This window comes from Suillus fuscotomentosus (assembly GCF_016647785.1).
Source record: "Suillus fuscotomentosus strain FC203 chromosome Unknown F5891scaffold_25, whole genome shotgun sequence".
NCBI classification, from domain to species: Eukaryota; Fungi; Basidiomycota; class Agaricomycetes; order Boletales; family Suillaceae; genus Suillus; species Suillus fuscotomentosus.
In genome coordinates, this window is record NW_024539537.1 from 114,135 (window position 1) to 137,533 (window position 23,399).

At 47.2% G+C, this 23,399-nt stretch overlaps 7 protein-coding genes across 7 annotated transcripts; 3 read left to right on the forward strand and 4 right to left on the reverse strand.

Annotated features, from left to right (window-relative positions):
- Positions 1 to 329: 329 nt before the first annotated feature.
- Positions 330 to 1,858, reverse strand: F5891DRAFT_951575 (PLC-like phosphodiesterase; the record flags this gene model as incomplete). The annotated part of the gene is made up of 5 exons (XM_041375054.1): positions 330 to 729; positions 787 to 1,293; positions 1,346 to 1,358; positions 1,407 to 1,512; positions 1,565 to 1,858. The coding sequence occupies 5 exons, from the start codon at positions 1,856 to 1,858 to the stop codon at positions 330 to 332; spliced, it is 1,320 nt and encodes a 439-aa protein (XP_041226304.1).
- Positions 1,859 to 2,027: 169 nt separating this feature from the next.
- Positions 2,028 to 4,634, reverse strand: F5891DRAFT_1031599 (MFS general substrate transporter). The gene is made up of 10 exons (XM_041361620.1): positions 4,074 to 4,634; positions 3,957 to 4,023; positions 3,770 to 3,903; positions 3,608 to 3,714; positions 3,028 to 3,560; positions 2,858 to 2,971; positions 2,720 to 2,811; positions 2,528 to 2,661; positions 2,333 to 2,465; positions 2,028 to 2,276 (listed from the first exon to the last, which is right to left on the reverse strand). The coding sequence occupies exons 1-10, from the start codon at positions 4,245 to 4,247 to the stop codon at positions 2,136 to 2,138; spliced, it is 1,629 nt and encodes a 542-aa protein (XP_041226305.1). The 5' UTR covers positions 4,248 to 4,634; the 3' UTR covers positions 2,028 to 2,135.
- Positions 4,635 to 4,647: 13 nt separating this feature from the next.
- On the reverse strand, positions 4,648 to 5,866 carry F5891DRAFT_285382 (uncharacterized protein). Its single transcript, XM_041371202.1, has 5 exons — positions 5,783 to 5,866; positions 5,477 to 5,724; positions 5,355 to 5,423; positions 5,253 to 5,301; positions 4,648 to 5,195 (listed from the first exon to the last, which is right to left on the reverse strand). Exons 2-5 carry the CDS (start codon positions 5,611 to 5,613, stop codon positions 4,812 to 4,814), a joined length of 639 nt encoding a protein of 212 aa, XP_041226306.1. The 5' UTR covers positions 5,614 to 5,724; positions 5,783 to 5,866; the 3' UTR covers positions 4,648 to 4,811.
- Positions 5,867 to 6,363: 497 nt separating this feature from the next.
- Positions 6,364 to 7,422, forward strand: F5891DRAFT_1145245 (PRP38 family-domain-containing protein; the record flags this gene model as incomplete). Its single annotated transcript, XM_041364998.1, has 5 exons — positions 6,364 to 6,477; positions 6,526 to 6,601; positions 6,653 to 6,809; positions 6,858 to 6,973; positions 7,025 to 7,422. The coding sequence occupies exons 1-5, from the start codon at positions 6,424 to 6,426 to the stop codon at positions 7,420 to 7,422; spliced, it is 801 nt and encodes a 266-aa protein (XP_041226307.1). The 5' UTR covers positions 6,364 to 6,423.
- F5891DRAFT_1031606 (ribosomal protein L15) lies at positions 7,407 to 8,418 on the reverse strand. The gene is made up of 5 exons (XM_041361621.1): positions 8,307 to 8,418; positions 8,090 to 8,253; positions 7,879 to 8,038; positions 7,642 to 7,828; positions 7,407 to 7,588 (listed from the first exon to the last, which is right to left on the reverse strand). The coding sequence occupies exons 1-5, from the start codon at positions 8,382 to 8,384 to the stop codon at positions 7,437 to 7,439; spliced, it is 741 nt and encodes a 246-aa protein (XP_041226308.1). The 5' UTR covers positions 8,385 to 8,418; the 3' UTR covers positions 7,407 to 7,436.
- A 714-nt stretch (positions 8,419 to 9,132) lies between these two features.
- F5891DRAFT_951715 (tRNA isopentenyltransferase) lies at positions 9,133 to 10,996 on the forward strand (the record flags this gene model as incomplete). Its single annotated transcript, XM_041375065.1, has 8 exons — positions 9,133 to 9,414; positions 9,466 to 9,848; positions 9,899 to 9,983; positions 10,032 to 10,176; positions 10,230 to 10,442; positions 10,499 to 10,555; positions 10,604 to 10,691; positions 10,744 to 10,996. The coding sequence occupies 8 exons, from the start codon at positions 9,133 to 9,135 to the stop codon at positions 10,994 to 10,996; spliced, it is 1,506 nt and encodes a 501-aa protein (XP_041226309.1).
- A 427-nt stretch (positions 10,997 to 11,423) lies between these two features.
- On the forward strand, positions 11,424 to 17,990 carry F5891DRAFT_1164018 (uncharacterized protein). The gene is made up of 19 exons (XM_041365343.1): positions 11,424 to 11,889; positions 12,012 to 12,372; positions 12,427 to 12,591; positions 12,649 to 12,763; positions 12,818 to 12,878; positions 12,926 to 13,232; positions 13,285 to 13,514; positions 13,560 to 13,683; positions 13,743 to 13,904; positions 13,963 to 14,145; positions 14,207 to 14,666; positions 14,730 to 14,770; positions 16,184 to 16,264; positions 16,330 to 16,455; positions 16,505 to 16,733; positions 16,789 to 17,174; positions 17,227 to 17,286; positions 17,335 to 17,534; positions 17,587 to 17,990. Exons 1-19 carry the CDS (start codon positions 11,591 to 11,593, stop codon positions 17,870 to 17,872), a joined length of 3,876 nt encoding a protein of 1,291 aa, XP_041226310.1. The 5' UTR covers positions 11,424 to 11,590; the 3' UTR covers positions 17,873 to 17,990.
- Positions 17,991 to 23,399: the final 5,409 nt, after the last annotated feature.

A 23,399-nucleotide genomic window follows, 5' to 3' on the forward strand; every position in this document is an offset into this window, starting at 1 on the left:
AGGTCTGATCAGTAACTAGTGCTAGCCACCACAAAGTTGTGTAGAAGATCACCAAATCACCGTGACAATTACCGTCGTTCATGTCAACGTTGACTCTATCCATATTCGAGGGCTAGTCGCACAGCTTCGAGGTTGCCAGCTGGCTCGAGGTGAACACGTTGAAAACGTGAAATCCACCAGCCCATGATGATCCTAGCAGAGCTTATCGGTACCGCCATAGTCGAGCACTGCAAATTGACTAGTCAATAGCGTATAGAAGTGACTAAGAGGTAAACCATAGATTTCATGATATCTCAAGGCATATAGTTATGTTTCTTCATGCAGAGGTCCTATACTCCCGCGTTTCGCGCCCAACCTTCCTCGCACTTTCTCCCTCTGAAATTACATTCTACAAGTAACGGGACAATACTTTGTCCTGTCGGGTCTTCATAGAAATCCATGAGGACCCAACCCCTGATCCGCGGTTCAGTGTTCACGGCATTCTCTCCCCGTTCGTCGAACTGATCAATGAGCCATTTGCCGACTCGAGCATTGACGCCTTCAAATCCAATTCCCCATTGCGGCCATCCGAGGCCGCGGGCGAATACGGGAGGGAACGCCAATGGTAATGACAATGCAGAAAGAAAGGATATTGATAGGGTCGGGGGAGAAGAATCACGAGAAGCGACGAGGATATCGGTCGAAAGAGCAACTTTCTCGGGAATAGAGAGGAAGGAAGGGATTGTGTACCTGTGGTGATAGTCAAGCTCATGATTAGCCAGGCGATCCGAGAATTCTCATACATACCAGTCGTGTGTCTGGACCAGGACGTCCTGACAGTTCCAAGTGAAGCCATGTCTGTCATTGTCAGGCCAGATAGACGGATGGATTCCAATAGCTGCATTGTCCCAGCCGTGACCATCTGTGCCGAAACGGCTGAACATTACAACCTTGCCTCTTACCTCACCCAGGGTTGGTAGTCGATTTTCCAAATACCACATGCCCAAGCCCCCTGGGGAGGCAACAATCTCTTGGTGTACAAGCTTGCTGAAACGTTCCGTATCAGAATCCTCCTGCTTGATTGACATTACTATGGTCTCGCGCAAGGTCTCGGGCGTTGTGAGGAACGTGTATACCGTTGATAAGATTTCCGAAAACAAGGTACGTTCCGGGTATATTCCATGGTATGAAATGAGGTGGGAATCAACGATTGCCAAGCGTATGTCGAGAACTCGAATGCCAGCGTGAAGTTGTCTCTCAAGAGAGGTGCTCGGTGATTGGCACTGGGCGATAGGCCATCCATAGAAAGCCATTCTATCATCATCGTCATAGCAGCATTCGCTCGCACATACAAGTCAAGACATACGTGTCATGAGTTCCTAATGTGTTTGGTCAGGTGAGACTGAGAACACGTATAGCAATTTTACCTGGAAGCGTTAAAGATAATAGAGGGACAGTATCGGGAATGAGAGACAAGAAACAGGATGTATCGCGTCGAGGGAAAATAAGCAAACAATAATGTTTGCGAGACAACTGAAATCATATGGATTCAGGCGGGCCAGTATTTTCTGCACTATTATCCCACCTTATGGCGATACACTACCCATTCTGAATCTGCTGGGACTTTGACAAGCTTCCACTTCGCTGCAGCGCCGACATCGAGACGTACAGTGACAGAGACAGGGCTTATAGGACTCGCCTCGTGTTCCTTCGTCACATTATCCCATTTATGTCGAGACACATTGAGAAGAGAGCATTTTCGGGAGAATGATACGCTCTTGGAATGGGCTCGGACGAGGAGAACGTGGTCTTCCTGTGCCGTGCCTCTGAGGGTACAATGTAAATCATCCTGTGTCTGATTTGAGATTGTGACGTGCATACGTATTAGTGGAGAACACGAACTGTCTATCTGTTCGCAACCGTGGACAACGTTCGGCTCCCATGCTGCATAGCGTTGTGGCACCTCACGTGATCTGTAACATGCAGCTCAGAAGCCGGCAGGTTACGGATTTTAATGATTGGAGTACTTAAACGAGCACAACAGTTGGCAATTTCTCAAGAAACGGCCCTAATATTATATAGATATAAACATCGGGTCTTTGATGTAACGTTTTCCAGTGACAGTGTCAAAGGCACTTTGAGCGTACTTATCAAGGTTATTGTGATCCTCGCCCATCTTTCTCCTCGCATGCCTCTCGCCATTTCTTGCCCTTGTAAAAGACACTTAGTGTCAGGACTTCCATTATTATCATAATGCCGCCCCAAATGGTGTACAAACCACCGTCGCCAATGGCAACCTAACAACAAAGCTCAAACAACTGCATACAATTCAGCTAAATAAGATCGGACACACCTGAATCGGAATAGCCACTTCGATGGCAACGAACGCAAAGACACATCGAAACACGCTATTTGTGGCAACAATCGTTGACGAACGGCCGGGGTTAGCATCTACAATGTATGCTAGCGTGCTTGCGTAGATCCATCTAGAAAAATAACAAATAAAAAATACGTCAGTCAACTTCTTGCAAAATTTATATAAGCGTACGTCGAGAGGAATCCAGCGAGATAGAGCATAAGGCAAATTGCTGCGACATGAACGTGCTTTTCGCAAACCCATGCATATCCAATTATAGCCGGTGGCAAAAATCCCATTGCGGGTCGGGTGCTGGCCAATCGCATCTGAATTGTTATATTAGGATGCCTGTCGCATAGGCTTAGCCATATGAACATTATCAACCTCGGGGTAGCTGCTGCCTCCATTCTCTTGCTTCAACTTAGCAATTGTTCGGTCAGACCAGCGGCCGCCAAGTAAGGACCCACATATAGAGCCTTCGGTGCTAGTCAATCATTGTCAATCCAACAAATAAGATCCTACCTGTTCCAGACGAAAGTAGAACTAGACCGATCTGGAGAGCGTTGTAGCCATAGTATTCGGACAACGTTCTCGAACAGGTATATGAAATGCTGTAGCTGAAAGCGAATATCAAACCTAGACATATATATGGCTCGTCGGGTAATGCGCATGATGATTCGGAAGATACTTACCGGAAGCAAACAATATTACGAGATTATTTACGCGTGTAAGAATTTTCCGAAGTGGAGGGAAGGGATTGACATCTGCGAGCGACACATCGACATCTTCCATACTTGAAGCATGTGCAACGGTGTGACTATTCGCCTCCCCTATATGCTGCGGAGAGGCTATATCTTCTGGCGTGTGTTGTGCGGGCTTGTCAGTGACAGAAAAGGCGTGACTAGCTTTGTCCAAGTGTTGGTGTTGTAGCTCCCCTTCCTTTGCCCGTATTTGCAGAATGTTTTGATACGTCAGACTACGTTCCTTCCTGAACGTATCTTTGAATATGAAAATCAGAGCAAGGAGAACAACTCCGGCGCAAATAGTGATGAACCAGAAGACCGAGCGCCAGCCCAAGCTTTGCGTCAGCACGCCACCCAATATCGGGCCCAACGCGGGCCCCAAAAGAGGAGCAGAATAGTATATCCCCATTTTAGTGCCTCGCTCATGGGGTTCGTAGATATCTGCTAGTGTGGCTGCGGCAATTGACATGAGTGCGCTCGAGCTGATTATTGTAAGCAGTGGCTCTGAGAGTCAATGTAACTTGCTTACCCGATGGCTTGAAGGGCTCTCATTCCAATCACCAGACCAATAGTTTTGGATGATGCGACCATAGCGGAGGCGACCAGAAACAATGCTACAGATGATATATAGACAAACTTAGATGGAAGAATATCAGCAGTTTATTGTTACGAGACAGAGCGCTCGACGAACCTTACGTCCTTTGATTTCACTGATGGCGCTCCATATAAGCCCAGGGAGTCCCTGAACAAGAATAAAAATTGATAATGTCCAACTTATTTCCGATGTAGACGCTTGTAAGTCATTCTGAATTTGGGCATTTGCAGCTGGGCGCAAGTTGTTTCAGTCTTCTGACCACCTGGGGAAGGAATAACCATACGATTCTGTATGCTGACAGCTAACCCTGCAATCATGGAGCCAGCCGAAACAATAATTAGAATGGCAGTCTATGACCGACAAGTCAGCCTGTTTTTCAGTGTGAATGACTGCCACCTACCTTGTGCGCATTGCTCCATTTCAAAGGATCATCTTCCACAGTGACGTGTTCGATGTCTGTCTTGATTTCGTTGTAGAAAGCAACGACTGGGATTCCAACTTCAACTGCGATGTGAGGAGAATTTTGTACATGTCCGGTACCTTCCTCAGAGACCATTGCATGAGCAGAATGCATGGTAAGCTGAGGGTTTAGCGAGTAACACCGACAAATACATGAAATGCAAGCTTTTATATGAATCAAGTGAGGGCTCAGGCCTCAGGCCTCGGCTCCAGGGAATCAATGGTGGTGTGTGCTATGATGGATGACGGTGCACATTAATGGGCTGACTGAACCATTTTTAAGGTGGTGCTGGGGCACATGGTATCGGTTCGGCATGCAAAGTGGAGACGCTAAAACCATCCATGGCAACAGATAATTGTGTGCGTGTAGTGTTTCGTCGGCCGTGAGCAGTCTGAGATATGAGCCCCGGTGGTGGTAAATGCATTAACCAACTCGGTACGGGACAGAAGGTTATTCGCTTTAATTTCGAAGGTAAAACTTCGATTGCGAAGCATGGAAAAGAAGTTCTATTGACGCTTACGAAACGGGCCGCACAACCGCATTAGGAAACCAAATATTGTGGCGCAGCTGTCGGGGTATACCGGTAAATATTACTGAAAGTCCTTATCTACGCAGTGAACAGGATATATCAGCGAAGATTTTGAGACACAAACGGGTAAGTCGAGCAATAGAGAAAGTTTAGTTATGAGCACGGCGTTTGCTATGCAGATGAATTTCGCGTATGTGGCGGACAAGACAATCTCTCCTCATGAGCTTGCCGCATCCGTTCCAGGAGCAGTAAATGCGACGATGCGAGAATCCTCCAACATGCTTCCGCATATGAACGACGAGGGTATTAGCAGACACAATATCATTGCAGAGGTCAGTTGCCTGTGACCACCCGCAGCGATCTCGTGGCACCGATGTCGACACACCGACTGGTATATCCATAAGATGAAACGTTGAATTAGCCGACGGCCTCGAGATACCCTGTCGAGCAACGGGGTGCAATGATCGCGGGGTGGAAGGATCCGCAAGAGCTTGTTCTCGCGCGACTTGCGACGCCCTTCGGCTGTGGGATTCCTACATCATAGCAGAAGCGTAGGTCGTGGCATAGCGAATACAAGCGATGAAACTCACAGCAGAACGACCGCAGCGCGCATAGCTTGTATTACAAGTTCTTCCGTGCCTGGTGATTGGACGCCGTCAGATAGGGCAGCTTACAAGAAAATACCATTATACACTGGCGCAACTATAATTCGACGATATTGTGCTGGAGTTATAAGGGCAGTGGCAATTTCGAAGTTCGCGCTAAAAAATAAAAACTTGTAAGAACAGTAGCGGACCGGGTAAAATTGACTGACTAGTTTAAAGTTTGCCTTGTTTCATCCGATTTATTGAGAGGGGGCTCAGCGCCACCAGTCGAGTGGGAGAAACCCATCGAGCACGATGACTCTCTGGGACATGCTATCGTGGGGATGGTCAGCAGTTTGTCGCGCATGTTTGCAGTCAGGCAAGGAGTATAGAAATTAAAGGAGACTGAATATTCGTCAATTTATACACAAAGATGGCACTGTCGCTGGAGGAGTCTATACTGTCAACCACGAAGTGACTTGCAAAGTTCAATGGTCAGGACCTTCTAGATCACAAACGGAGATTGACAGGCGTACAGATGAGGGTAGCTGTGACACAATTGATGAAATTTCTGATCCAGAAACTGGTAGAAAATGGCAGTAGCCAGTGATTGGGTGAAGGTGCGGTCGAACAGGAGAGTTTGAGATGCCATATTGCTGGTACATAGCAAGCGGTAGGAATGGTATTCGATCAGAACGAGTTTGAAGAGTAAAACACCATTCTGGCAATGCTATGTTTGTGTGGGGGTGGACAACGTTCAACACCATCTAGATAAGCGTTGCCCTTATTCGCGGCGTTTTAAGCGGGAAATAAGCATGATACAACTTGAATTCACTATGATCACTGATTACACCAGGGACCTTGGTCCCTCGTGTTGTGGGGCCAGCCGCCAGGACGGAATAAAGTATACGGCTATCCTTCCAATGGCCACCGGATCATTGAATATCGAATACCAAGCCCTGCAGATATTGTCATAGTAGTAACCGATTGATCGTTGGGCACGCGGAAGACATACTACGAAAGACATAAGGTGAATAGGAAAAAGTATCCAACTGACAACACCATTACGTAAAGGCTCTTAAAGGTCTATTCTCCTTTTTTGCACTAAACTTTGGCACTTCAAGTTAGACTCCGTGAACCCGGAAGTCGTTACATACTCTGGCAAGCGACCACCATCATGGCCAACACCACCGTCAAGGGTGCAATTGCAATCCATGGCCAGAACCCTCAGGCGAATATTTGCGATACACGTTTTGATGATTAGCTGAAAAGTGTATAGTTTCTAGTCGAGACTGTTATCCGCAATCGAATATGGGAATCGAATTATTGGAAGGAGCATTGCTTCGCTTTGACTGGTGCGTCTGCCGCGTTTTCTAAGACATTCGGTTCACCCTTTTTCAATATAGCGGAGTCTCTTATTGACCAAGCAATCGCGCTTAGGTACATTGGGGGTGTTTATGGCAATCAGCGCCCTACAGAGTTCCTGTGCTTGCTCCTGAAATTACTTCAGCTTCAACCGGAAAAGGAGATATTGATAGAATATCTACAAGCAGACGAGTTCAAGTGAGCATTATCATGTGTCGCCCGCTGATTGCTGATGCAGATACTTAGATATATGAGGGCATTAGCCGCCATGTACATACGAATGACCTTCAGTGCAGTGGAGGTGTATGAGCTTCTTGAACCATTAATGAAGGACTACAGAAAGCTCCGATACCGTGACACAGGTGTGTTGATCTTCTTTTTTTTTCGTTGGTACACGTCTTACAACCCGACAGCAGGGTATTCACTAATTCATTTTGACGAATTCGCACATTCGCTTCTCACTGAAGAACGAGCCTGTGACATTATTCTTCCCCGTATAGCCAAGCGTTCGATACTTGAAGAGAATGGCGAGATTGGCCCTCGGAAGAGTCGCTTGCTCGATGCTATGGAGGGCAAAAGTGAACATGGTAGTGACAGGAGTCGTAACTCCAGCCGAAGTAGGAGCCCCAGTAAGAGCCCATACCGGTCACGGAGCTCCAGCGCTAGTAGAAGCAGAAGTCGATCTCCATCAGAGAACGGTCGGTACGTATCGCGGAGTCCCTCTCGTTCCCTATCTCGTTCGCCCGGCCGTTCTCGCAGCGGAAGTATATCTTCGGATAGGATGAACATTGAGCCCATGAATGTATTATAATCTACCTAGCACGTCTACATCTTTTTGATGCCCTTAGTATCGAAAGTCTGATCCTTGAAAGAAAGTAACTGTTTAGACAGTTCCTTCCATCGCTCCTCCACTTTTGGGTTTTTCGCAATAGCTTCAGGAGAAAGATATCCTCGGTTGTGCCAGTTAGTGTACCACACTTGAAGACGTGATTTTCAGAAATAATCAAAGTCGAGGGAGGGAGAGGCTCACGAATGTCCGTGCGACGAGTTGGTGCTGCTGAAATACGATCTTCACGGCTCTTGACACAATCACGAAGAGCCAATGGGTTGTAGTATTGGCAGAAGACACTTCCTCCAATGGACTCGACCGCTTTGATGGCACTTTGAGATGCACGAGAAGGTGTAATGTGAATAGGCGTTTTCAAATATGGAGCATTCTAGATGAAAATGAGTTATACTAGAAGGATGCTCGAGAGTAGAAACATACGTCGCCCAGAAGTTTGATTCCATCGTGTACATTATGAATGCATCCGCTCAAGAGCAATTCGCGGGCTGTAATGGGGTTCTCAGGCGATGACTGTAGTCGACCTTGGTCAATCCAATACTGTATGCGGTCCAGATTGACAGGCGCGTACACCTTCCGGTTGCTTGACGGACCTGTCAGATGGTTATGAAACTAGCTAGAAGAGAGCACTGACGGATTTACAAAGCCCTTCTTTGGGAACCTCTTCGTAATCGGTGTCTGACCACCCTCGAATCCAGCTTTTGGTTTGCCATTACCTGCGCGAGCCTTTTGGCCCTTGTGACCTCGTCCGGACGTTCCTCCGCGACCAGACCCTTGACCTCTACCAAGGCGTTTTTGCTGCCAAATAAAGTATTAGAAATTGTTGCATCAGAAACGATGACAATGCCAACCGCGTGCTGTGAGTTTGGTCCTGGTGAAAGATTCGAAAGTGTTATTCGAGCCGTCTTTGAGCGGAACACAGACGACATGTGCGCTAAAAGTAGATGTGTAAGTAGTGAGTTGTCACTTCAAAATTCACCGACTCCCACGATTACATAGCTAGACGCAAAGTTCGTCCCATTGTTCCTGTCAAACTCAGCTCCCAAACGAAATCAAATTTTATAAGGGACTGCCCAGTGCTAACACCATTTTGACTTTTCCCGACTGCCTCATATAAGCGGGAGAGGGTTCTGTCTGCAGCAAACGTGCGTTACGTGCCGTTTTCTGCAAACGCACCACATACTACACGCCCAACTGGTAGAAAGATCATCAGTCCACCTAGTAAGGGAACTCATTGTCAACTAGTTCACAGGTGATTAATGATTGTTTGCATTTCTGGTGGTGACAAATTGAGCTGATCTCAACTCATCCCAGACGCTTGGGCCCGAGGAAGCGTCCTCCAGCATGCACCATCTCACTGAGTCAGGGACGTCGATCTCTATGTTCTATCAAATTCAGACTGAATTCAACGTGTCTTATCAGTTCTCAATTACATCACTGCGAGTCTCGGACTCTACCCTGGAACTTTGCCAGGTTCTCCTAGTGCTGCCGTTGATCAGGCACGACCAGTTTCGCCAGGCCGGATGGCTAAACTCCGTAGTTCTGCCAACGACATTAGAAAAATGATCGTAGCGAGCTTTGCCACGTAAGCTGACCTCACAATTTATATCCAACTGAAACGTTGTAGATAACAGCCTTCGACGGTGGAAATATCTATCTTTTACTTCTGTCTCAGACATGTCAACTCTCAAGCCAATCATCACGGTCTGCGGGACTACGGGCGTTGGAAAGTCCAATCTGGCCATTGAGCTGGCTCTGAAGCTTGCTCAAGGAACACATGGGTGGAAAGGCGCGAGAATCATCAACGCTGACTCCATGCAAGTATACACCGGAATGGACGTAATCACGAACAAAGTCCCAATCGCAGAAAGAATGGGGGTCGAGCATCTTCTCATGGACTTCAAGCAGCCTGGGGAGCAGTACGTAGTGGGCCAATGGATCAAAGACGCTATCAAGGCGGTAAATACTTTACTTATCTTCCCTGTCGCTTTGCTTCCAACTTAATTGTAGATTGACGAGACGCATCGTATGGATAAGATTCCGATTATTGTTGGCGGCACATCCTATTGGATCCAACATCTCATATTTCCGAATCGGTTGCCCACAGCAGCGCAATCTTTATCGGATTCCGTTGCACAGTCCATCGCCAATTTACCCCCCGACCTCCTTGAGCTATTCAATGCTCTTCCAGAGCAGACCCCATCTGCAGCATCTCACCCTGAGGATGCATTGTTATTGCACAAACTTCTTACTGCGCTTGACGAACCAGTCGCACAGCGATGGCATTGGAGAGATACACGCAAAGTCATGGGAAGCCTTCGTGTAATTAAAGATACTGGGAAGGCCCCAAGCGAAATTATTCTCGAGCAGTCTAAAATAGCGTTGGTTCCAAGGTTTGAATCTCCCTATCAGCGGTGGAGTATTTTCACCGAATCAATAACAGGTACCGAACACTGTGTTTCTGGCTCTATGCCGAACCTTCTATCTTGAATGAGCGCTTGGATGCAAGGGTAGATAATATGATCAAGGTTAAGAAGGTCTTAATCGATTGACTGCATACTAAAAGGCTCGTCCAGGAAGGGCTATTGGATGAAATCAAAGCACTCCGGGCGATCGCTTCCTCCTCCACAAGTAGTTCGCTTGATGCAGTCGTCACAGAGCCATCCGAAGAATCAGCTGTGCAACAGACTGATTATACTGTCGGCATCTACCAGTCTATTGGTGAATTTTGTTGCCTGTGTTCTGCAAAAAAACACCCAACTCATGATACCTAGGATATAAAGAGTTTCATGATTATTTCACTTCTCCAGAGCCCTCCGAGAAGCTTTTTGCGTCCGCTGTGGAGCAAATGAAGTACGGAACAAGGCAATATGCGAAGCGTCAGATACGGTGGTTAAAGAACAAGCTTCTTCCTGCTATCTATAGCGCAAATGGCGGTACAGATCATGCAACAGCCCTCCTCCCAGTTTACCTTTTAGATGCCACTGGTGAGTTGACTGTTTTTGCATTTCAGATTCGAGGCGGTGTGATTTATTCCATACAGAACTCGGCGACCAGTGGAAATCTTGTGTTCTCAACCAAGGTGAACGTATTATGGAAGGTACATACTCTCTATTTACTTCGCGCTTGCACTGATGGATTCTGACAGCTTTCCTTGGCAATGAGACATTACTCGATCCTCTATCGTTGTCTGAAAGGGCACGAGAGATGTTAACGATCGACGTCAAGCCCACGAGGTATGTCCATCACATTCTAGCATTCTTGTTATCTTACCCAACAACTCGGTAGTCCTACAGAAGTATTGCGGGCGCGTAAGAAGGTCGTATGCCCTGCATGTACCCTTGATCCGTCGCAGCCTTTCATGGTCGAAGATGGCTCTCAGTGGGAAGCCCACCGACGCTCCCGTGCGCATAGAAAATATGCCGCGAGAGATAAGAAAATGCATGGAAAACCGGCCAAGCGGCGCGCTACCGTCCATAGCGACATTCCCAGCAAGGTTGACGCTGAAGATCAGCAAGATAAGCAAGGCTCCATCGTATAGATGAGGTCTACTTCTTATACACAGTTCGTCATTCCTTCTAGCATTCATTTACCATTTTTGAATAGGAACATTTTTCGTTTCATGCAGTTATGCTCCCGGTAGTTCCTGTTTGCTTATTTATCCCACGCAATGAACTTCGGAGGAGGCGGGCTAATTTTCCTCCTGCGCCAGGGTCATTATCGATGGGTTCGTCCAGAACGACTTACATCACGTATCCACGATGTACTGATACTATGAGGACATCGGAGCAGGCTCCCTGTCTTGTTTTTCTGAAACATTTTCTCGTTTAGTTTTATCTGGAGCCATGTTGGGTACAGGAAGCCAAAGAAGCACACCTGAATGAGTGAACGTTGTGAAAATGAGTAGTAGTTGTATCAACGGACAAACGTTGTACTGTAGTTTCGTGAAAAATTGTGGTTGAATGCGATGTTGATGTCGTCGTCCCACATCTCGCTTGCCACTATTGCCACAGCACCCTCGACGAGTGCTGCAACCGTTGCCCCTCATTACCTTAACTGCTCCTTTCGAATCCACTTTGAGAGGCGGAACCAGTGACGGACTCCTGTAACCCGAACTTCTCTTCACTTTTCAACCATGACTTCCATGGCGGATGTTCCGGTGTACATGTTACCTGGAGTGCCGGTGGTGCAACCGCCTCATCTCGAGGGTCTTTCAGATCCGTCTCTTTCAACTGAAATTTTACCAGGTCCACCTTCCCTGCTGTCTGTTCAGCAGGCTGCGCACAAGCGCGACCCAAAGAAACCAGGAGCTTTTGTGTCATATCTGCCAGCATCTGATCCGGGCTCCACTTACTCTGGATTAATGGGTTCCACTGCCCTCAGCGCCACAGATGCTGAAGGGCAACGACGCAAACGTGCTAGGGTCGACAAAGGGTAAGTCATCGTATTCCACCCGGCTCCGACACTAATCATCTCTGCTGTTGTGCTGTAAAAATGATCCACCCTCGTCCCCCTCCAAAATTTGCCACGTCGCTGCCCGCTTATCCCTCAAACAGAACCGCGAATGGAAGGGCTCAGCGTGCATCTGCTCGCAACTTGAACAGCAGTACTATTCCTCAGTCGGATCTCATCGTCCCTGAAGCATCTTCTCGTCAACCCAGTATACCCCCACTACCAGACTCTGACCCTTTTCCGATAAACCATGACTTTGACGAACTTTCAATTTCTCGAGCTACCTCTGCTCCTGCTCTCGATGAACCTTTGCCGCCTCAACTGCCTCCTCCAGTGGTATCAAATGGGAGAGGAAGACCGAGAAAAGACAAAGGGAAAGGAAAAGAGACGGAAAAACACTCTGTAAAGATCAAGGAGGAACCAATGGCCACGTACTCGCTCTCCCCTGACCCTTCACTTCCACTGGTGCGCATTTGGTCCCTCACTTACGATCATACCCCTCATTACTGTGTCGTTTAGTTGAACGAAGATCATTGCTCATCTTGCCGGTCATTGGGTGCTCTGGTATATTGTGATGGATGCCCACGAGCCTTTCATCTCTGGTGTTTGGACCCACCAATGGAGCCCGTGGACCTACCAGAACTTGGAGAGAAGTGGTTTTGTCCTAGCTGCACGATTCGGAAGGTGCGTTTGTTCTATTGCTAGGACTTTGTACAAGGATTTCATCCCATGCCACAACAGCATCCGCCAAACAAACCTCCTCCTTCCTTCATGTCGCCCCTCATTCATCAAGCACAGACAAACATTCCGAAAGAATTCCAGCTACCAGAGGATGTTAGAAGTTTCTTCAAAGATGGTATGTTTCTTCATGGCCGTTTTTGTCTCAAAGGTCTTATCGTCGATGAACTAGTTGCTACTGGTTCCAATGGGTGTTACGTCGATAACTCAGAGATCAAACCACCTCGCCTGAAGTGAGAGTGAAATTCCACATGTCTCCGTTCGTTACTCACGCCTATAGTCGTCACGGTCAACTTGAGGAGCGTGAACCTTACCGCCTCAAGGACAAGAACGGTGTCCCTGTGCTTTGCTTCCGTTGCGGAACATCTACCCTTCCCAGTGTCGTTGATGTATCTGCTCCACCGGCAAAGCGTTCCAGGAGGTCAACCTCGTCCTCCAATAGTGCCACCCCCGAAGTTTGGAGAAGCATGGTGTCTTGCGATTACTGCAACCTTCACTGGCATTTAGATTGTCTCGACCCGCCTCTTGTGGCTATGCCTCCATTCAATAAGAAGTGGATGTGTCCCAACCACGCAGATCATGCTTTGGTAAGTTCTCACAGTCCATTAGTTAGGCTTGCATGATTCACTGTGCTCCCAGCAACCCAAGCGTCGCGTTCCAAAGCAAAACCCACCCATGATAGACATAACAAAACCGCGCCAGTTTAATAATGGCAACATCGACATCGTCCACCCACAAGGCGCTTCGATAGCAGAGAAGTTAGTCCTGGATGAAATCCTTATCAATGGTCGAAGATATAGGGTTCCGGAGAAAGTGATCATGCTCGATTTCTGGAATAAGATCAGTAAAGATCAGTATCTTGATCAAAGGTATGTGTGTGGCATTGATGGGTGGCGGTCGTTAATGCGGAATAGGCCACCGGTGTCCGCGATGTCTTCGCCGCTTACATCCCTGAGCTCTTTGGACGATTTTGATGAAAGCATTGGTACATTACCAGAAGGTCCTCTTATCTCTCGAGATGAGTTGCATGCTGCTCAGGTAAGATCCGTTTGAAGGCTTCCGTCATCACACCATTTCAGGGTTAACATGGTTTATAGGCATTGTGCAATTTCCAGCGAATGCTGACCATACAAACAGAACAGAGACATGGCCCTATCGGTAGTTCAAGAAATCTTGTTGATTCCAGTACACAAACGGAAGCAGAGTTACCGCCTACGATACCTTTGCCCTCGCAGGTATTGAGGGCGTCTACTAATAAGGCATGTTGACTGATTACCTGCATATCCATATCTATGTCACTGAGGAAGGTTCTTGCAGCGCAAAGCACCTATGAAGTCCGCTCTCCCTGCGGCTGAGAACGGTTCCGTCGCCAAGTCGTCAGTACAAACTCCTGACCAGTCGGCTCCGGTGCGGCCCAAGAGGACGCGAACTGCGGTAAAACAGGAGGCGGAGGAAATCAATTTACGTCTGCCTGACAACTCCGAGAAGCTAGCAGAGTCTGTGAGTACTGTGGATATCTTTGGGTCTCCCACTTACGTGTATATGCCCCCGAATTTTGCAGCAGGGGAAGCCCACGAGAACTACTCGCCAACGCCGGAAGCCCAGACCTTCGGAAGCAGCGAAGGACACCCAGGCCCCTGCGCCGGCATCTTGTTCCATGATCCGATCTGTGGGTCCTGATGCTTCTGACTTGAGTAGTGCTTCGGTATTGCCCACCTCCAATCCTCACAAAGTCAATGCACCTATTACTCCCAAGGCCTCAGTCACAATCACCCAGTCTGCCCAATCTGCCACTCCAACGTTGAAGATACGATTACCACGACTGAGTGCTGTTAGCGCTGCAGTACATTCAAATGCTGCACCACCACCCACGGCACCTGTACACACTGCAGTAAACTCCAAGGAACCTCGCCCGAAGCGCCCATTACGACGACAGACTTCTGACACTGCTACTGTTTCTTTAAGCGGCACATCTTCGTCTGCAACTGATGGTGGTGACGACTTTGAGCCAAGCAAACCCAGTAAGATTTTCACTTCTTGCTATACATCTGAGTTTTAATGTAGATAGGATATCTAGAACCTAGGCCAAAAAAGAGAATCCGTGGATGAGCTCTATGGACCATATGTTGCACGTTGACATGCAGTACAAAAGGGAGGGGTGTAGAAGATTATATATATCTTGTCACGTCAAACATAAATCTTGATAATGGCGTTTGTTTTGTTTGGCTATGTTAGGAACACCAATCGATAACACGATGGTGCTATAACGTTATAACTCGTCCATTAATTATTGTGTTGCCGCAGTGCGGTTGCCTTGTTGCTCTGCACCGCTTCGATGTTGCAAAATTGATGATCGACATTCCTTTGTTACAGTTGGCTCGTGTTCAAGAATCACAGCAAACATTGGTGTGCGCAGTGCAATTTTGCTTATGGTTGCCTCTTGAGCATGTACTGACTCACTGAACAAATTTTTTCATTGTGGTCACTCACATACACAAATAGCTTTTCTTCACCGCCGATTTTGGGCCCATTATCGTGTCGCTTGCATGATTCATCACCAATTCAATTCGCGAGTGACACCCATTGAACACCATCGTTTACTTGTTGCTTTGGTTTCCATCGGGAAGCTACTGTGAACCGTGTCCCATCAGATAACATCACCGTCTCCGCCGAAAGATTCTTCAAACCTTGCCGTGCTCATCGCCATGTGTGCATGATACCCGACGCCCGCGTTGCAACTTTGCAAGGCGCTCGGCAAACGGTCGGTCAAGGCAATTACTGTATGCCTTTTCGCGATGCTCTTAGCCGATTGGGCTGCAATGAATCTGCAACCCTTCGGCATTCAAATCACGTATTTTTCATTCTGTTTGCAAGAGGGAGATCTTTCATCCGACTTTGGGACCCGCCGACATTTTTCGATTGGTTATGTTAAGAGGGGCTGTGTTCGCCTCCATGCATATACCCGACCTATCACACAGCCAACCCGATGGAACCTGCAAAACATACTCGTCGGCACACCGGCACACTCACCATGTGTTCCGCCAGCCGTGCATGAAACAAGCGACTCAGTTTGCCTGTACAACAGCTATTTTGCGAGAGGACAACGAGATGATGGAGGGGAAGAAGAATGCCAAGGTGAGTTGAGCGGGGATGGAATCAATATGTATTATAATTGGCCCACTGCGCATCGACGTCATTGCGTGTACAGCTGATGTGCAAGAATACTCAAACGTTCAAATACTGATCAAAAAGTCAAGCCGAATTTCAACATGTTTAGCTAATATTCAATGGATCTTTACTCAATGGATCAACGGATCTACTTGATGGATCCGCAGGCCCTTACTCGGTGGCTCAACGGCATGTTTCTATCTCCCGATTTGCGGAGCTCTCGCGATGCTGTTGATGTATTTCCCACTATTACCCGTCATTCGCCGTAGATATGGCTATGTATGACCGCTTATTACTGGACGTCATTGTTCAATACAAGTACTGGTCTGTGTTTTTACTCGGCTCGACAATGTCTCCCCCAGTCGTTCAGTACGTTGTTCCCAAGGAACCCACTATACTTGCAGGTCGTGAATCTGTTGATCTTCCAGGTTACGACCTATGGCTGCACTTTGTGAGTTTCACTTAACTGCTTGGTTCTCAGTCCCTAGTCCCTCTGATGAGAGGGACATTTTTTAGGTGGACAATGTTCATGCATTCGATGGGTCCATTGACATTGAGCATTTCCACGACGCCCTGGCAAGCACTTTGCAGATGTACCCTCATGCCGCGGGGAAACTATGCACAACCGGCGGTCGTTGGTTCGTGAGTATTACCGAATCATGCATGGCCGGCCGAGACTCAAAGACTTCAGATCCAGCTGACAAATTCCGGACTGGCTGTTGAGGCCGAGGATCGCAAAGAAGAATTGTCTACCTCTTTTATTCAAGGAGACTGGGTCATCCAAGACGACCTTTCTCCCTTGCTCAGCCAACCACCACCAGATGCTATCATCGTCAATGGTAGTGCTTCCCTGGTTCGCTTCAAGATAACAGCGTTCAAAGATAGGACATTTCTTGCGGTATCTTGGCACCATACTCTCGGTAGGTCCTATACATGACTGGTGAATCATTTTCTGAGTAGGGTGGGAAATGGCAGGAGATGCGGTGGCACTTTTTCGGTTCATGCAAACGTTGTCCCTGTTCTACCAAAGGGTCAAGCCAGATTTTTCTCCTCCAACTTTCGACAAACATCAGTACCGAACCCCGGAGCCATCTACATCCTCAGATTTTCTTCAACTATTACCTCATTTGTGGGTCTCTTATCCTTTCGATGAGCTCGAGGCCAAATATACCGAGGCCTGCGAGGATCTGGGAAACCTCAGATGGAGATTTCATGACCATCATCTGAATGCGCTCCACTCCATGCTCAGTGCCGATGAGGAGGGCTATCTTTCGCGGCACGATTGCCTCACAGCGTATGTTGTCACTCTGCTGAATCGTTCTATGCCTAGGCCTATTCGCATGGTCACGAATGTTGCTAATGTGAGGCTTTCTTTCAACATTATAGATTGCTTCTGATCGCTAGACGCTGTAGTTTCGGCGTGTTGAAGCTCACTATATCGCAGGCAATGTTGCAGGGAATGTTATCCAGAATGTCCTGTGGCACATTCCATGCAGCAAATGTTTATTTATCCATCCGTAGATTCCCACCGGCACCCTGCCATTTAATATGCGAGGTATCGCCATTGCTGTGCGGGAATCGATTGTTCGGTGCCGTGACCAGATGTTTCTTGACGATTGGATGGCTGTGACAAGCGATATCATGCTAGCGACTGTCAATGCTGGGAAATATTTCTTCTTTGCTTCGCGTCCTGGCGTGATGACAATCAACTCTAATGTCGCGTATGAGTTTTCTGGGTCTTCCTCAAACACTCTCATGACTGTTTACTTGCAGGATTGATTGGTGTGACGCTCACTTCGGGTTCCCTGATTCTTCCAGTTTTTTCACAACTGGGATTTCCAAGTTCTATTTTCGGCCCTTCAAATCGAACCCCACGCTATGCGATGGCACTTGGCGATCTCGAAAGGGCTCGGTAGACGTATCTATGGGTGTTCCGAGAGTACTGAAGGCTAAGCTTGTGGACCGCCTAGCGTTGGATTTTGAGACTATCCTTTATCGGTCACCACGGGACACCAAGCTGCGAATGGATGCCGGTGCCCAGCCAGGAGTGACACCATGAATATTATGTATGCACCAGATACTGGTACACCATATACATAAGGAGTCTTTTTATTATTCATTGTTTCTATAGTCTGAGTCTGTTCTAATTATATCAGCTGTATATGCATAATTTTGAGGAAAATTGTATTCATTACAAAAGGAAGTGTGTGACACAATATTGGTGCTATCTTGCTCTTCGCTCGTCGATGAAAGTAAGTCCCTACGGTAACTCGGTAACCGTCACTTGCGCCGGCAAGACTTCGCTTGAAGTTCGAGCACGTCTCACAACACAACAGCGCATTGTAAAAAATGTGATTGATTACAGGCGCTAAAAATCTTGAGAGCATCAGAGTATGTATTGCAGAGTGGTGAATAGCCCTACTCAATAACGATTTTTTTCCGCCATTTTATTTCATCGTACGCCGCGTACGCGCCAATTCACGACGCGACGACTCCCAACCAATCCTAGTTCGATTCCTGCTGTATACAGCTTCCATTGAATGCGAAATGCGTTTTTCGAGACTTTTGTGGACCTGGGTCAGAGTCGGGACAAAATTTTGCTCTCAGGTAAACCCAGGTCAGCATCTGGACAGAAATACCCCCAATTTGTCCGGACAAGTTGGGGCCTGGGTTCCATGGGAGTTCTCATGGGTCCTCCCTGACTGGCGTATGGAAAGCCGGACGCTCGTGCTCAAATATCAACCAAAAAATTAGCTGGTTTTTATCTCTGATTATCAAGGTATGTGCTTTACGTTGATGTGTTGCGCACTGGCAATTCTGACATCAGAATCAAACAGGCAATACCAAGCTGTTGACCGATCCACAGATTATGACACACTCTTCGGTTAGTGACAGCAAAGACATCTTTTGGGGGGGGGGGGGGGGGGTAATATCGAGAGGCTCGCCACGTTTGCAACCACTTCTGCAAATGGCCAGGGTTTGAGGCCGGAGTAGTCTAAACGATACTGGTTTTCATTTGGCATATGTTTTTTGGATAGTGTTACAATGTATTTCGGCATTCGGTTTTCATCACTATGCACTCGACTTAGATTCAAATACGCAAGTACGTGTGCACTGATCAACACAAATAAATATGCCCAGTGCGGTGCTCGAGGTCCGATTACTATATGAGGTAGTATTTGATTGATAGTTGAGCACGAGCGTCCGGCTTTCCATACTGGCGAAGCAATTTGAGTGCATTTTTGTTTTTGTGATTCGCAGTCTTTACCATCAGCTCTGTTCTTATCCTGTAATGGCACCGCTTCCCCGTGCTCTGCGCAAACCTGTCTTCGGGAACTCGTGCAGGCTTATCACTCGACGGACTTTCAAGTCGTATTGATCCTTCGGTCATTCTCAATGAAGCCTCGAGCTCAGCAACTCCCACATCGCACATCGAATACATGACTTGCCCAACATGCGGGAAGGTTATTACCGACACTTTGATGATAAGCCGAATTAATAGCAGCTTTGATGGCTCACCTAGCGGATCTCCTCTCGTTGTCCCTTGGAGTTGATTCTTTTTTCGATGGAGAGCGTCTTCTTTGGTGGCTGGGAGCACTGGCTCTGACAAAAAACCTCGGTGGCTCAGTCGTGACCCTCTCATCCATCCCAAAGTGGTTTTCGGTGAGTAGCTCAAGCTCATTCTTTTCCCAGCGAATTCTCACGATTAGCGGGGCGGTCATAGGGTCATGCCGAGCTTACGCGCGTTGGTGACGCCACTAGGGATACAGTAAATATGCTCATAATGCATACCGTTGGGGCGGCAAAAACTTGATGCATTTTGACACATATGCACGACCACATATGTCACATCCGTGTGACACTTGTGACATCTGCCAAAATTGTGACACAGTACAGTATCCACAACACCTACATGTATTATACTTCGAAGTAACAATCTATGGAAATCTGCTTCGCATTAAGTAGCTCCTCTCGTTGTAATTGAGCACGAATAAACGGAGCTGTGAAGACAAATTCAGGGAAAACTGAGGACCACCGTGTTGCATGCAAGTTGCTGACACAAATTGAGGAGTTCCGTGCACATGAACGATGGCCCATCCTTCTGCTGACTTGTCATCCAAAGGCTTGTGTTTCAGGTTTAGGGTCATATTTATGAATATGGGACATCATATCTGTTCCATGCTTACATAGCTGAGCAGGACAATGCTGGAGAACAATGGTTTGGGTGCTACTTATGTTCCATTGCCCTAATTATGACCCTCTAATAATGCATATCATTCACACAATAGCAATGCATTATGTCTGCATTTTCAACCTGCCCACGTCGGGATCCTCAAAAGTCCATGCATTACAACATATATGCAATGTTACAATATGCAATATGAACATATCTACTGTACCTTGCTTTTCGTCTGAACATTCACGGCCACCATTTTACGCAGCACTTCCCATTTATACTTGTCCGGTCTGCCGACTCGGCACTTGAAACCATTTGAAGGATGGAAGGTATGTTATGGACTTCAACTACTAGCTCATACTTACATTTTTTTTTTCGAAATCTTAGTGCGCACCCGCAGGTACACCTGCGGGTTTACCCGTCATTCCATAGGGGGGAGCTGATTATTACATGCAAGGAATTACTTCGGGGACATGGAGAAGAACTATTCTGTTGGCTGCTCAGGAGGAGGAGGCAGAGTCGGACTCGGAGAAGTCTTGAAATATTGTCAGCTGTCCCTCGGGACTGAAGACATTCCACGGGATCTCAGTATTCTGGGGCAGGTGTATCTTGTGGAGCGCTTCAGAGCTGGCTGCCTGCATTGCAGCCAACTCTGCGAGAAGACGTTGCTGTACCAAGTGTCATTGTATCTGTGCATCAACTGAATTATACTTCTTGTTGTGGAATAATGCCCTGTGGTCGACTCTGTGTCCTGCTTCATCAAGATGCAGAGTCATGAATGTATGAAAGCTGTTTATTGTCACATCCTGCATTTCCTTGGTGTAATAATCTTGCTGGGTTCGTAGGGATGCAGAAATGAATGCTAAGGATGATAGTATGTACTGTCCAAGTGCTTCTGGACTATTGGTTGTGGGGAATAACCTGAATTCGATTGTGTCACGGAAGTCTTCAAGTGGATGAAGGGATTGGAAGTTAATAGCAGTGTTGTGCTTGGGTGACATAAGATCAATGAGATCCCAGGACCCTGTGTTGTTTATGTCGCGCAATATTTCCAGCTGACCGTCTTCACAATTTGCTTGACAGTAGGGTGATTGGTCTCTGTCAGGACATAGGTGAAGGAATATGCCACTGCTCTCGCGATTGCCTGTAGTTCAAGAATGGGCCATTTGACATCGCTGCGGGAAACGTGAATGTGTGTTCCACAAGATTCATTCGCATTCAGGTCGAAGAATTGGTCTAGGGTCTGGAATAGATAGTTGATAGCAGGTCTCCACACTGAACCTGAGTATTTCAGGGACTGAATTTCAGCACTGTCTATGAAAATTGGAGATTCAACATTGGCAATAATAAACTTAACTCTTACAGAATCCATCGGAACCTCTCACAGAATGATTGGATGTCACATTCCATAGTGTGTAAGGGTCAGCGGTCCGCTCAAAATGGACACCACAGTTCAAACATAACATCAAGAAGGTGTAGATGGCGTTGACATCCTCCCTTGAAGTGGCTGTCGTATTGTTTCCACCACCACCCTCAAATCAGAACCCAGGGATGTCCCTTGCTGCCTTTGGCCTTAGGGTTATTTCTAACTCAAACCCAACAGTGAATGATTAGGGGGTATTGCGAAACTGCATGGTATTTTTGACGAAAGTAGAACTGATAGAGTACAATGAGATACAGTGTGCAATGAACATTGTACATACCTCAGCGTCGTGGATAGAACTGCTGAGATACAAATAACCCGAGACAACAATATTATAAGGTATACTGGCAGGAAAGGAATTCAGAGTTGGCCAAAAAGCCGCGGCTCGAGTAGGGAATTTGCAATTCTGACAAAGTGAGCATGAGTGGGTCGCTGTGAAACCAGGATTCAACCACATGGCTCACCTGCACACCTCAGAACATAGTTTTGACCTGTGCATATGTTTCATAAATGTTAGATTTCAGTGATGGATTGTGGCAGTTGAGAGTGGTGGTGAAATGGTCGGTGGCTTCTTTGTGGCATGTGCCACCCAAGGCTTTGATTATGAGTTGAACATGTAGATATGCCTGATGTGCAAGTTGTAGGTAAAAATGACTGTTTGATGACCAAGCATAGATGATACTTACTTGCACGACATGAGATGCGAGTGTCGGCATGTGGACAACAGGTAGTGAGTTCTATGAAGAGCAAGTTTGCCTCGTCATGTTGATCTGCATTGAAGGGCATGATGGCCTAAAATATGTGATGATGTGGGGAGGATGTCAAGTAAATGTAACATACTTTGATCAAGAGCAGGAAATGGAGGGTTTGTGAACCTTGGTCCATGTACTAAATGCTGCCCTCATCATCTGGGACATGGCCTTGTCTGCAGAGAGCGATACCCTTGGAGATATAGCCTATCAAAGAGGGTTGAATGCTAATAGACTATGTCATCATCCAGTAAGTCTTTTGAAAGGGAGCGATCGAGCACAGTCATCTAGTACATCATGACTAGTAGGGCAGTTAAGTATATGACATAAGCAGAATGTCAGGGAGTTGGACACTCTGGGGCCAAAATCTGGGGCCCATTGGCAAGTCCGGCAGAGTACAGCTGAGTTTAAACACCGTTTGATGACAAAGCCCAGCCTGCTCATTGCTGATCATCGATGATCAGCATCTCCCGCCTGCCCGCCACTGCCTGCCAGTATGCAGCTGTTGTTGGAATTCTGCATTCATACTCCGCCCCATGTCTACCTTATGACAATGCCATGCTCACTACTCTCTCTTATCTGCCCCCTTCCTGTGTTTCCTGCCCGCCCGCCCCTCTTCGATGGAGACATTATGTGGCTGTGGTTGGAGGATATTGTCCTTTAGTAAGTTAGCATGGCGCATGAAACTCGCAAGGTCAACAAATGAGATATGGGTGAGTGTTGGATGCCCTTGGAGTGAGGTCAACAGGTTGCTGATATCCGGGTCAGGTGGCATTATTGACATAGTGGTAGCTGACAGAGATTGTGTCAATGTGGCGGGGTGGCTGTGGTGGTGAGATCGCATCGGTGTGGCTGACGGCGGGGTGGCTGTGATTACGTGCACATGATGTTGAAACTCTGATTGAAACAAACAGGTGCCCCAGAGTTTGGCCCCAGAGTCCGCCACAGATTTGGCCCCAGAGTGTCCATTTCCTGGATGTCCTCAACATAAGCCGCGGCCACAGCCTGAGCTGGCAGCTTCAACTTTTCAAAATCTCAGGCCAGGTGAAGCAAAATCGAGCGGAGCATGAAATAAATCATTCCTAATCTCCAAATCAATTGTGTTACTATTGTTGGGCCAGAGTTGCAAAATGCTTCATAGCTCACGCAACAACACATCTTAAGTCCTCTACTCTTGGATCTAGGACCTTCCAACACAGATTCATAGCATTGTATTTTTTTTATAAAAAGATAAGTA